This window comes from Drosophila subobscura, chromosome J (assembly GCF_008121235.1).
Source record: "Drosophila subobscura isolate 14011-0131.10 chromosome J, UCBerk_Dsub_1.0, whole genome shotgun sequence".
Taxonomy (NCBI): domain Eukaryota; kingdom Metazoa; phylum Arthropoda; class Insecta; order Diptera; family Drosophilidae; genus Drosophila; species Drosophila subobscura.
Genome location: NC_048532.1, coordinates 15,207,705 through 15,219,507, shown reverse-complemented (window position 1 = coordinate 15,219,507; position 11,803 = coordinate 15,207,705). Strand labels below are relative to the sequence as shown.

Sequence of the window (11,803 nt, the reverse complement as noted above, 5' to 3'; positions counted from 1 at the left end):
GAAGAGCTGTTCGTAAATGTTCACCTCCTACACAGGAGAGAAGTGATTGCTAAGGGAAGAAAGCGACCAGAACCATTTCCTCAAATCGTTCTATATGCAGTTAAACAGGATGCAGATTCCATTAAATATTCTCCGTTTTTCCCTTGGAGTCAGAGTGAGTAGTTCCAAGCCTTGACTTCTCCCATGGTTGACTTTAAGTTGATATTTCATACTTATTTCAGTATAAAATCCCAGAAATCCCTCACCATTCAAAGTAAACAATACAGTTTATATTATTTAGTAGTTTTTATCTTTATTGTTATCTGTTTAAAAGAAAAAAAACACAGCTAATGTCAGCTAATTTCCACTTACAAAAAGATCTTTACCGAAACTTTATTATACATACAGAAATTTTCACATAACTTAAGTAAAATTAACCTCATCGTTGTTCGCTTCGTTGGTGGTGCAGTTCTCAGCGCAGATCTCAAAGTTCTTAGTGCAAGCAACACTGAGAGAAACAACTAGCAACCAGGCGGGTGGTGGTAAGAGTAAGAACTAAATTTGCTTAACAAAACTAGGATGTAATTTCGCAGAGAGTGTGTTCTTCCTGTGGGGGTTCTTAGTAGTGGCCCGCATAGGGACTCGCGTAGTGTCCGTAGTTGCCGGAGTCGTACTGGGGAATGTACTCGTACTGCTGTCCCTGGTTGTAGTAATCATCGTAGTCGTAGTGGATGGGTGCCACCTGGGGCGCCGGGGCGTAATGCTTGGACACTTTAAGATTGAATAGATTTACACATTAGCACGGGTAGTGGGGCTGGGGTTGTTGTCTTTTCTTATATATATTTCGATTGCTCTGCGACGCTTGTTGCAATAATGACCGACAAAAAAAAGAGACAAAGTGTGGTAACAGCTGGCAAGTAGCTCCACAAAAGGCAAACAAAGCCAACAAAATACTATTTCAATGCTGAACAAACAAATTTTCTTGGCAATTTCTTTTGGCTGGTTATATTATTTTTCGTTTGTTTTTTTGCGCGTTGCCAATAAGTTTTTGTGCACGAGTTTTGTTCAGTCAATTGGTCACAGGTGCTGATCCGCTTTAGATAATAGTTTTTGTTACCCTTTAAAGAGGGTATTTATGACTTTGTTTGGATGTTTGCCATGTGGCAGCTGCACAGGGAATTATTCAAAGGAAATACTGTTTATATTTGGTAGTGTATCTTCTCGTGTTACCTATTTTTTCTGGCTACTTTTCCCTCCACATTTTGTATGCAAAGTCTGTCATGCAGTTCGCTGCTTAAGTCTTTTGCTTGGGCGTTGATTTCTTTTGCTGCGTTGTGCGTTTCGCTGATAATTCTCAATTAAAAATTGCACCGCGGCAGCAGCAGCAGCAGCACCCACAGCAATTATGAGTTTTCACATGCATTCACCAAATGTGAATACATTTCCCAGCAACAACAAAGCATTGCGACATTGAGAAATTTATGCTGAAGTCTTTATGGGGGAGTGCGGCCAGTGGCAGTATGGAAATTTTCTGTGAAGAAGCGGCAGCAATTCTCCATGAAATGAAAAATGTGTTGTGGCTGCTGTATTTTTGTTTTGGAAAGATGATGCACTGACATAATCTCTGTGGGAAGTACTCGTACCGAAAGTGCAAGCTGCACACACAAAAACAAAAGCCAGAGCAGAGATATCTTTGGCTCAGATCGCTGGGGCTAAAAAGTGAGGTAATCGCTGGACGGGCGTGGCTTGGATTAGTCAACCGTGTTATGTTATGTTACACATTTGTGGGCCACATTTCCGTCCAGGCCAATTAGCAAGTGATTCAGCTTAGATGCATGACTGGGCACGTTATGATATGATTTACGATGCGTCGAAATGAAATTTATTAACTGCAACTGCCACCCAAGCTCCAAGCTAGAAAATCGATGATTACAATGGAATTATGGTAAAGATATTCAGCACAAAGAAGGCAGCGACAAGCAGTGGCAGACTCAGTGGCAGACTCAGTAGGCTGCATAGTAATCAATTCCAAGCTCATCATCTGCTTCATCAACGTCTTCGTCTGGGCGCAATTTGCGATATTGATTGTTCAGATAGTTGGCATGACGCCTGAACAGCTTTAGCATGCGATATGTGTTCATGCCTGCAAGAGCAAGATCAGACAGATCAGGTGGAATTGGGGTGGGTGGAACTGTAACCACAAAGTCAGCTTTTGGGGGATATTCGGGAGTGGGTGCGAAGTAGAAGAAGAAGGTGCCACCAAGGTGAAAATTGAGGTGAAGGCCAACTGTAGGGTGAGTGCTGCTAAACCCTCAAACTAACAACAAACTAAAGAAAATCTTCCGCTTTCAGTGAGACTCACCATAGGGCGCTGGGGAGGCGGCCACCACCAGTGGTGCAGCGGCCACGGGGCCACATGATTCACGTAATGCTGCTGCGGCTCATAGTGGCTGATGATGGGCTTGTGGGCGACAATTGGCTTGGCCACCAACTGCTGGGCATGGACTGTGGGTCCGGATTTGGTCACCACAGCATTGAAGCCATGAATGGAGTCTGCCGTGTAGTCCACAGTGCGAATGGAACCATCGGGCTCAACCAAAGAGTATTGGCCTGAGGGAGGAGAGTTTAACGAATAGAAATAATTATTAATAAAACGTTTTTGTAGGTTTTGTGGCAGTGTCTTACCCTTGACGACATCGCCATCGCGGGTCTCATGCTGCGACTTCACATCTCCTGTGGTGTGATCAGCCACGCCATAGTTGAAGGCATATTTGGGATGATCCTGAAGCAGGAAAAATGTAAGAAAAAATATATAGAAATGCAAGAGTTAGTTTTAGATGAATTATCACTGAAACACAGATTCCGACTTCGAAGAACCCAAAAGGGTGACTCAAATGAGCATTTCTTAAGTGATTTTTCACTTTTGCAGGACTTTCACACTGTTAAACTATTTTATTGATCGTTTTTTCACTCATAAAAGTCCTTATTTGTAATCCATTTTTAACTCACATAATAATCCAGAGCATATCCTGGTCGTGCCACAGCCACACTGGCGCACAGAGCCAACGAAAGGATCACAAAGCACAAGATATTTGCCATTTTATATTGGATTATTTATTTTCCGTTTCAAATTCGATTTGAAATGTGGTAAATATTTGCTAAAAATAAAAACACATGAACAAAGTTCGTTAGAAAACACGAGGCACACGATGAGGATTTTGTTTGTTGAGGATTTACTTGGAGTATTTCAACGGCACTGGATACAAACGCTGCGAAGTTGCCCGGAATACTGTGGCGGTTCTGAAAGCCAGTTTCCATTAAATAAGCGCGAAAATGTGCGAAACCCCAGCGGCAGAGCAGACAGCAGCGCAGTCGTCGCAGGCCGCGCAGTCGACAGAGCCCCACCACAATGCCAAGACTTTTGATTTCTCAGCCAGTCAACTGTGGCGATGGCTGGCGCTGCCCCCACGCCACGACGGTGCTCCAGCTCTGCCACAGCGCTGCTGACTTTCCGCAACAGTCTGCCGCAGTCTGCCACACTCTGCCACACTCTTTCTTGCCAGCTCTGCCACAGCTTATGCTCCCGCTCTGCTGTGCTGTGCTCTGCTGTGCCATGTGAATGAAGCTGGATGTTGCGGCATGGAACAGTGGCAGCCATGGGATGTGATGCTGTTGCCCCACTGAATGGGGTGGCACACAAACTGAATGGGGTGTCGTTGTTGTTGTTTTTAGTCCACCAAATTGGCGACACATTTCTCAAAATCCGCTACCAATCCCATGACGTCTCCCATGACAATCACTTCTATTCAGAATTATGCGAAATTAATCGTTCGAGTGGAGTTAATCATGAATTTCCTTGATTTCTGCAAGAAATGATTGTTGTGCTGGGCCCAGCAGCAAAAGCGAAAACCAATTGACTTAACAACTTAATTCTCAATCAAACTGAAATCGAAACCGCAACCAAAGCCAAAGAATTAATCGTCAAGCCGCCAAGAACTGAATCTTAAACTAAATCAAATGCGAATCGGGTCAAGTTGCAACTGGCAATTGCAGTTGCCACAATGCGAGCGGTGGCCCTAGTTATTTGGCACATGCGAAATTCTCAGTGATCCACTTCAATGGCAGCCAACAACAGTAAAAACTGTCCCCCCGCCCCGCCACTCCATGGGGTCTCTCTGGCTCTCAGCATTCAGCCGAAGGTCAAGCGCATTATGCCCAGACTCGCAGAGTCTCAGACCTCAAATGAAAGCAAAAGTCACTTAAGATCGAACGATTTATGACAATCTGCAAATTAAATGAATCGTATTCCTTAGCTGATTCTAGAACTGACCTTTTGGTTAGCATTAGGCAACGTCTTGGGATTGCAGTGGGGAAGGGGTTTTGGCAGATAAACAAGAAGACACTCGTATGATGTGGAAAACTGTATCGAAAAAGCTGCTGCTTGGGCCATGACTGTTCAAAGTTCTTTTGCAAACAAAAACCCCTAAAACTGAGTCAGATTTTCAATCAATAATCTTTACGTTTATGCACATCCTTGAACCGCAGCGAGAACGTGCCAATTGCGGTCTGCTCTTAGACAACAAAACTAATTTTAAATATTGTCGAACCGCAAAAGAGTCTCGGCAATGATTTATGTGGCTCCTAATAGTAATCTACTCCACTCCACTCGTAATGTAAGCTACTTTAATGTAATGTTCGGGTCAACATTTCTTGTGGATTTTTCACATAATTAACCGCCGCGAGGGGCGGTGCTAAAGACTCTAATTAAACGCGTGGACGGGGAGAGCTTCAAATCTGAAACTGACCTGACCAAACCAACAAAAAAGAAGTGGAAAAAGCAGAAAACCCTACTAAGGCAACTCGGAGAAAAAAAAGAGCCTGAAACAACCTTCGGTGTGGCATGGAAACAATTGTCTCCAATTTTTTTTGTGTTGGCTTCGACTGCGGTTTTTGTAAAACTAAATACTAGATTAAGTCAATTTGCATGCCGCCAAAGTATTTTGCTACTTGCTAGACTTGGGAAAACTCAACTAACCAACGATTGTCGGCATTTTCCGAAGGTTTTCCATATGCAGTCGGTTTTTTTTCTAGTTCTTTTTACACATGTGCGTGGCTGGGCATTGTTTTGGTTTTTGGGAATTAACTTAAAACTTGGTAAATATTCATAAATACTTGTAGAGGGGATATTAATGATGTTAAAGAGGTCTGGGTGAAGGGCAGTTTAGAAGGGATTTTCTTGGTTCTAGCTGGACTTGATTTGAATGAGGAAATTACTTGAATAAATATCTCTTTTGCAGGATATTTTCTATGGATTGCAAGCCTTTGAAGCTGCCTTCCTGCCTCAATGGCTAATGAGGGATCTCTTCTCTGTGGCGATTGAATAGCAGCTCATTGGCAAACCAAAGCAAAGCCAAAACCCCATTCTGCAGGCACTCAAGGGAATCGTCAGTGCAATTTTTGCCATGAGGCCGCACATTTGGCGTTAAGCAGCTTGGATCATGGCTGTAATGGCTCGGAATGGCTCTTCTCCCCTGGCTTGGAATGGTGACTTTGACTTGGTTTACTTTCGGTCACCTAATTCCAGCTTGTTTGCACACCAACTAATTTGACAATGGAGAGCGGAGACTGTTCGACAAGGGGCTTGCAACATGAACATGGGGAATGAAATGACTCTGGAATGACCAGCCGGCCAAGGTGCGAATGTTGCAAGTCAAGCGGTTGAGTGTGGGTGCGCTACTCTTTTGCCTCTGCTGCTGCCTGTCATTGTTGTCGCCCTTAGTTGGCCATGGTTGAGTGCCCCAGCGTACTGCCGCATCTCCAATTGAGTGACCATTGTTAGCCGGAGAGCGGAGAGCCCTGTGTTACAGTATGACCCGTGGCAAATGCGTTCGCCGTAATAAAATGCAAATGAATGGAGCTGCTGGAGGGCTCCAGCTCCATCTCCATCTCCAGCTCTGGGTCTGGTCTCTGCTATAAATTTCAGGCGAATTCTTCGCACCTTTTCAGCCAATTTGTTGCAGACTGTTTGCCATGCATCAAATTAACGGCTCAAATAATCCAGTTAACATTGTTATATAATTGACTCTGACAGTCGTTGGTGGGCCGTGATTATGTACATCCCTTCCCCTCTGGCACTCTCTTTTCAGCGGCAAAATAATGCCATGAATTTAGCATTATTTATGCGCGCTTCTACCTAACTTCTATTTGATTATGTCCGAGCTGCACTTGTACAACATTATTCATTAATTAATGGAATTTTTCAATTACGCAGACAGCCAGACGACATTTAACGTTTTTACAGTGGTTTAAAGAAGATTCTTTCAATGGGAGATGGCAGATGGAAGATGAAAGGAAGAAGCTCTGGCTGGGGTAAGTTTTAAATTCAATTCTTTTTCATTTCATTTACATTTCAATCAGTTTAAGCTTGTACTAAAGTTTATCTTTGCTGCCAACTGCTCTCAATATGTTCGCCATTTACAGATTTCACTACCAACTTTACATGCTCCGAACAAATTTATCAGCAATTGTTTCACACTGTGCCACACAAAACAAGCAGATGACAAGCATCTCATCCTCTGCTCCCCTAAGCAAATGGAAACCAGTAGCTATTTTATTATCTATAAATTGTATCGCCATCGATTGATGCATATCTTTGAGGTTGTATCTTAATGTTGCTGCCGCAACAGACTCACACAGAGAGAGCAACGCAGAGACTGCAATCGATACCATATAGAGAGCACGTGTTGGCGACAGTTTATTGAGGCAGTCATCTTGAATGTCAACAAGTTCGAGTCTCTGGCAACAACAACAAAAAAGAAACGGCAAAAATTGAAAACTAAAACTTTAGTAACTGTCATTCATCGATGAAGAAGTTGCTGGCCATCTAAAGGTTATTGGAGCATTGCATTGGACACACGTAGTTGCGCAGGTATTTCTGAGTCCATTCCATTCGGCATTGAACGGAGTTACATTGGAGTTTTGGCAAACCAAAGTGTTTGTTGATCTCAGGGGGTACGTAGAAGTACTCTCCATACTTAAGTTGGATCTAGTTAGCCAGCGGAAACTTCCTTCCGGCATTTCCCAGCAGCCTGACCTTAACTGTTGCTGGTTGAATCCGCGCCCCAAAGGCGGCAACTGTCGGATTCAGTTCTTTGGTCGCATTTAGACTTCAGCTAATTAATGGACTCCACGTATGAGATATTTACCCTTTTGTCTTGTTTTGGTTTTGCGTACATTTAAACGCTTCGCTGATCCCAGATCTCGGATAAACGCTTCTTCCCCCGCACCAGCGCATTCGCATGGGTGTTTTCATGGGTGTCTCTATTCGGATTGCTAGACATTTGTTTAGCCAGGTCCACGTTGTGCCCATTAACAGATCAATATTTCGCTTTGTCTGCTGTCGAGGTTCGCACGTTAAAAGTGACGGAAATGACTAGATTTGTTGCATGCGGAAGCATCTCTTCTGACTTAAATGTTTCAAAGTTATGGTTTATTGTCTTTCGTTGAGAGAGAGACGCCCCCGAACTTGTGACCGCATTGGATGGCAGCTTGTTTACCGACAGAAAAAGGCGGAGGCATTTACTTGTGGTTTACTTCCTAAGTGGGAGAAAAGTGCGTAAGATGATAGGGTTCAGGGAGTGTCTGCTCATTAACATTGCCAGATGGCAGCTACCTGTAATGGATGTAAACGCTTGTTCAAGGAAATGTCTTAAATGGAGCTGGAAATTAGCAGGAAAAATTATCCAAATGTTTGATGTTCTTTTAATGAAATATCGAAAAGCATGTGGCATTAATAGATTGATATTTGCCGAGTCTTAAGCTAAGGCCATTCTTCGTTTCCTATATTGAAGTTGCACTGTTTACCTTTTTGTTTGTTTCTCCCACGCCCCGTGCGCCATTATTAAATTGTATTTTTTTAACCATTCAGTAGCTAAGAAGTAGATTACTATAAAATGTATCTAAGCAAGTGGCCTAAAAGTATACAGAAATATCAGACGCTTATCTAACGTGGCTTCTGAAACGCTTTAAAGCTCGGCTTTAAGTTTGGTTTACATGGAGCCCAAAAGTTGCCTATGGATTCAGCATTAGGCGGCTATTAAATTTGAGATTGGGGTTCCTTACGAATACTCCTGTTTTTCTTAATGTCATTTGATATCCTTTTGTCTTGTCAATTGGGTAAGAAAATTGACTAGAACTAATTGCAATGAACTTCCAGTTTAAGTCAATCGTTTATTATTTGCCACAGGAAATTCCTTAAAATTCTATTTATAAATATGTACCTAAGATTCTTTGCTTAACTACAACAATCAGAAGATCAATAATATTCCCAAAGTGTATGTCAAACCCAAACCAAATGCATCCACCGATCAACATGCACGTGTCTCAATTCGACAGAGACATTTGCCAGAGATTGTTCTTCAATTTACAGATAATAATGGTAACTTGTTATTTATTAATTTAATGCTAATCAATTGGCAGTGCTTACCTTCACCTTTTCCACCTACCGCCCACAAATTATCCCACTCGATTATTGTCAATCAACGGACATGATCTTTAGTGAGTCGATCTACCCATCCATTTCCATAACTTTCATAAATTATTGCAAATCATAATTAGAAATAGTTAATAGAATCGATTGCCAATGGAAAGTGAATGTATTCATGACTGTATTCAAGATCAGCATCGTTGAAATAAAAATGGGGTTGGGTCTTGGGTTTTTGTCATTCACTACATTTTGTATTCAGTATCAAACTTAAATTAGACACATAAATTGTTTCTTTCTATATAATACAATATGTGTATAGATTGTTCATTTTTTTATTGGTTTTTTGTTCATTTTTCTTCATCTTTTTTTTCAGGTTGGTGTCGTGTGGGCGTGGCATGATGGGCTGCGCTGCTGGGGCTTTCATCGTTCTTCACTCGCATTTTTTTACAACTTATTTACAACAAAAAGAGAAGTTTGAAATATTACAAACAAAAGGAGAATTGCGCGAAAGCTGAGACAGAGACGGCAATGCAATGGTGTGTGGTGAAGGGAGATAGGCAGATGCATAGAGGTGACAGAGTGCGAGACGGAGAGAGATGGCCTGATTGGGTCTTCTCCCTCGCTCTTATATACACATGGTAATGATGGACATGACTGGATTCTGTTCTGAGTATTGGATCAGGGCTTCATCAGTGGATCGATCATCCGTTTTCCATTCGGGTTTTGTGAGGTCGTCAACGTGCTTAATAAATTACAGAAGATTGGTGTGGTGCGGGTGTTGGTGGTGTGGTGGCATGGTGGCAAGTGGGTGGCTGGTTATCCTCCCTCCATTCTCCTTAGTAGTGGGCCACATGCGCGTGGGCGTTGTGGGTGGCGTAGCCGTAGGCGGGCACACCGGCATGATGCGCCAGAGAGCCGCCATAGGGCACAGCGGGAGCGGCAGCCACATGGTGAGCAATGGAAGGGCCATGGGACAGCAGTGGGGCGGAGTGGGCCAGCACTGGAGCAGCGTGGGCGACCACGGCGGGTGCGGAGTGGTGGATGGTGGGGGCAGTCTTGTGCACCACTGCGTTGAAGCCGTTGTGGTCATCGGCGGTGTACTCCACGGTGCGCACCGAACCATCGGGCTCCACAAGGGAGTAGGATCCCTTCACAACATCACCGTCGCGCACCTCATGCTGAGACTTGACATCTCCGGTGTGGGAGTCGGCTACGCCGTAGTTGTAGTGGTACTTGGGGTACGCCTGTGGATGGTACAAGATCCAGGTGTTAATTTAATGTGCATGCCACACGCCATGCCACCACCATCAACACTTGCAACACCGCCGACGCCGCCGCCGACGCCGCGGGCTATGCTAATGGACAGTCGTGGGAAAATCTCCAAATGTCAAAAGCAAAGGCCCACGACCCTGGCCCACAGGCCAGAGCAGACGGTGTTGCAAAGTGCACCAAAAGAATGGTGATGGTCGCATACTTACATGGTAGTCAATTCCCTCATCGGGATGTCCATGGCCAGCATAGATGGCTGGGGCCGCGGCGTAGAGACCAGCACCACCGTGCAGGACACCGGCGGAGGCCACGCTGAGGACAGCCAGGCAGATCAGGGACTGTACACAGGAGAAAGAGCACAATAAGGGGAGTGGGGGGTTAGGTTTGAACACATGAACACGAGCGTAGCGAAAGGATATGTAGTATGTCACTCGATTGATCCTTTTTCACTCACTTTGAAGAAAGCCATTTGAATGGATTTGGAGTTTGTTTGGAGTTCGGTTTGTTAGAGCCGCGAGTGTATGCGATGGGTTGAGCTGGATTCAACTGATAACTAGAACCAGAAGGAGCCTGCTTATATATGCCAGACAACGCCCGAGCGGCCCCACGAACCACAGTGGAAACCGAAGAGAGCCAAAGTTAATGCAAAAGCCAAAGCGAGCGAATCGGTCAACAAAAACAAAAACAATGAAGCAAAGCAACGGCTGCCGCTGCCGCTGCGCAAAAGAGAAGCCCAAGAAGTTACTCTCTCCTCTGCTCTGCTCTCCTCTCCTCTTTGCTTCAATAGCAACGTCGTAGCCGAAGCCAACGCCAACGTCAACGCTGTCTCGCAGGTAATTTTGTGCTCTATGAAAAACGAGAGTGAAGTTCAGTTAGATGTAGAGCACTGCTGCCAGGGTGAGCTTAGTAAAGGTGAGGTGCTTTCGTGAGAGCGCTCACAAAGAAGAGGCATAATAGAAGAGACAGAGTGAAGGCGAATCGAAGTGCGGGAGTTTACTCACCCCACTGTCACACCACCTTGGATTATCGCTACCTCTGCCGCTACCTCTGTTGCTGTGTTGCTGCGGTTTTTGCTCTCCGCTTTGCCTGGAAGCTGTCTGATTTGTGAGATAACTGTTGATCGACTCGGGCTGGAAATGGAACAATTGCTGGGAATTGTGTTGACAAAAGGGAGTACCATGGGAAAGAGAAGACAACCAAAAACCCTAATTAAATAGGTATGGAAATTATAAGTAAGACATTAACTAATATAAGACAAAACCGAAAGCAACGAAAATATGTTGGAGGCTGTGCCAGTGTAGGAGAAGCAAAAACAATTCCCATTTATTATGCATTAACAAATCATATCAATTATAAAATCATGATCAGTCTATAACAAAATTAGCCTAACTATCTATGAGTACTCGTTTCCATCTCCCATCACGATTAATTGAAATGGCCTCTCGAATCTCCCATCTGGCTGCTCCCTCGCATAGAAAAGTCCTCGAGCACGAATAGAATTAGCCGCAAACTAAATATATTTATGTATAAAACAAAACAATGGCTTCTATGGCAACTAAAATTGCATTTTTTGGTGGGCGGAGGTGTTGCCCCAGCCCCTGCCCCGCCAGCCGATTGCTGCATGTTGCAACTTGTTCGCCGTGGCTCTCCCATGCAATATTTTGTCTATGTTCTATGTATTTTTATTTTTCCCTCCGCCTGAATGCTGGGCGTCGTCGATGGGAGCTTCCACTTAATGTTGCTAATGCTACGAGTTTTTTTTTTTTTAATTGCCATGTAGGCCGTTTTGCTTATTAAACCAGAGAGTAGAGTGGGGGCCGGGGCCTCTGTGGAGACGATGCCGAAGTGGGGCGCAGCATGGCGCCACATCATTATGGCCAAAAACTCCTCCAATGCAACCCTGACTCATTACCCGGCCAAAAAGTGCTTTGTTTTGTCATATTTTGAGCACTGCCTCGCTTTGTTTCATGTTTTATGGCACATTTTCTGGTCTCTAGTCTTATACGATGTTGTACTTGCCCTGCTTTGTCTCATTTAATAAATCGCCTCGAATTAGTAAGCTCGACTTTG

At 44.1% G+C, this 11,803-nt stretch overlaps 2 protein-coding genes across 2 annotated transcripts; both read right to left on the bottom strand.

The window, feature by feature from the left end:
- Positions 1 to 491: 491 nt before the first annotated feature.
- LOC117894296 (larval cuticle protein A3A) lies at positions 492 to 3,270 on the bottom strand. Its single transcript, XM_034801260.1, is given in 6 exon segments — positions 492 to 750; positions 2,342 to 2,392; positions 2,395 to 2,589; positions 2,665 to 2,761; positions 2,989 to 3,137; positions 3,217 to 3,270. Coding segments are annotated over 5 exon segments (585 nt in total). The 5' UTR covers positions 3,079 to 3,137; positions 3,217 to 3,270; the 3' UTR covers positions 492 to 598.
- Positions 3,271 to 8,920: 5,650 nt separating this feature from the next.
- On the bottom strand, positions 8,921 to 10,298 carry LOC117894297 (cuticle protein 7). The gene is made up of 3 exons (XM_034801261.1): positions 10,188 to 10,298; positions 9,943 to 10,071; positions 8,921 to 9,708 (listed from the first exon to the last, which is right to left on the bottom strand). Exons 1-3 carry the CDS (start codon positions 10,200 to 10,202, stop codon positions 9,301 to 9,303), a joined length of 552 nt encoding a protein of 183 aa, XP_034657152.1. The 5' UTR covers positions 10,203 to 10,298; the 3' UTR covers positions 8,921 to 9,300.
- Positions 10,299 to 11,803: the final 1,505 nt, after the last annotated feature.

Excerpts from the sequence above, each read along its gene's own strand:
- LOC117894297 (XM_034801261.1), bottom strand. Across the intron at positions 9,709-9,942 it reads ATGAGGGAATTGACTACCAT|GCGTACCCCAAGTACCACTA; the intron begins GTAAGTATGCGA and ends TACCATCCACAG.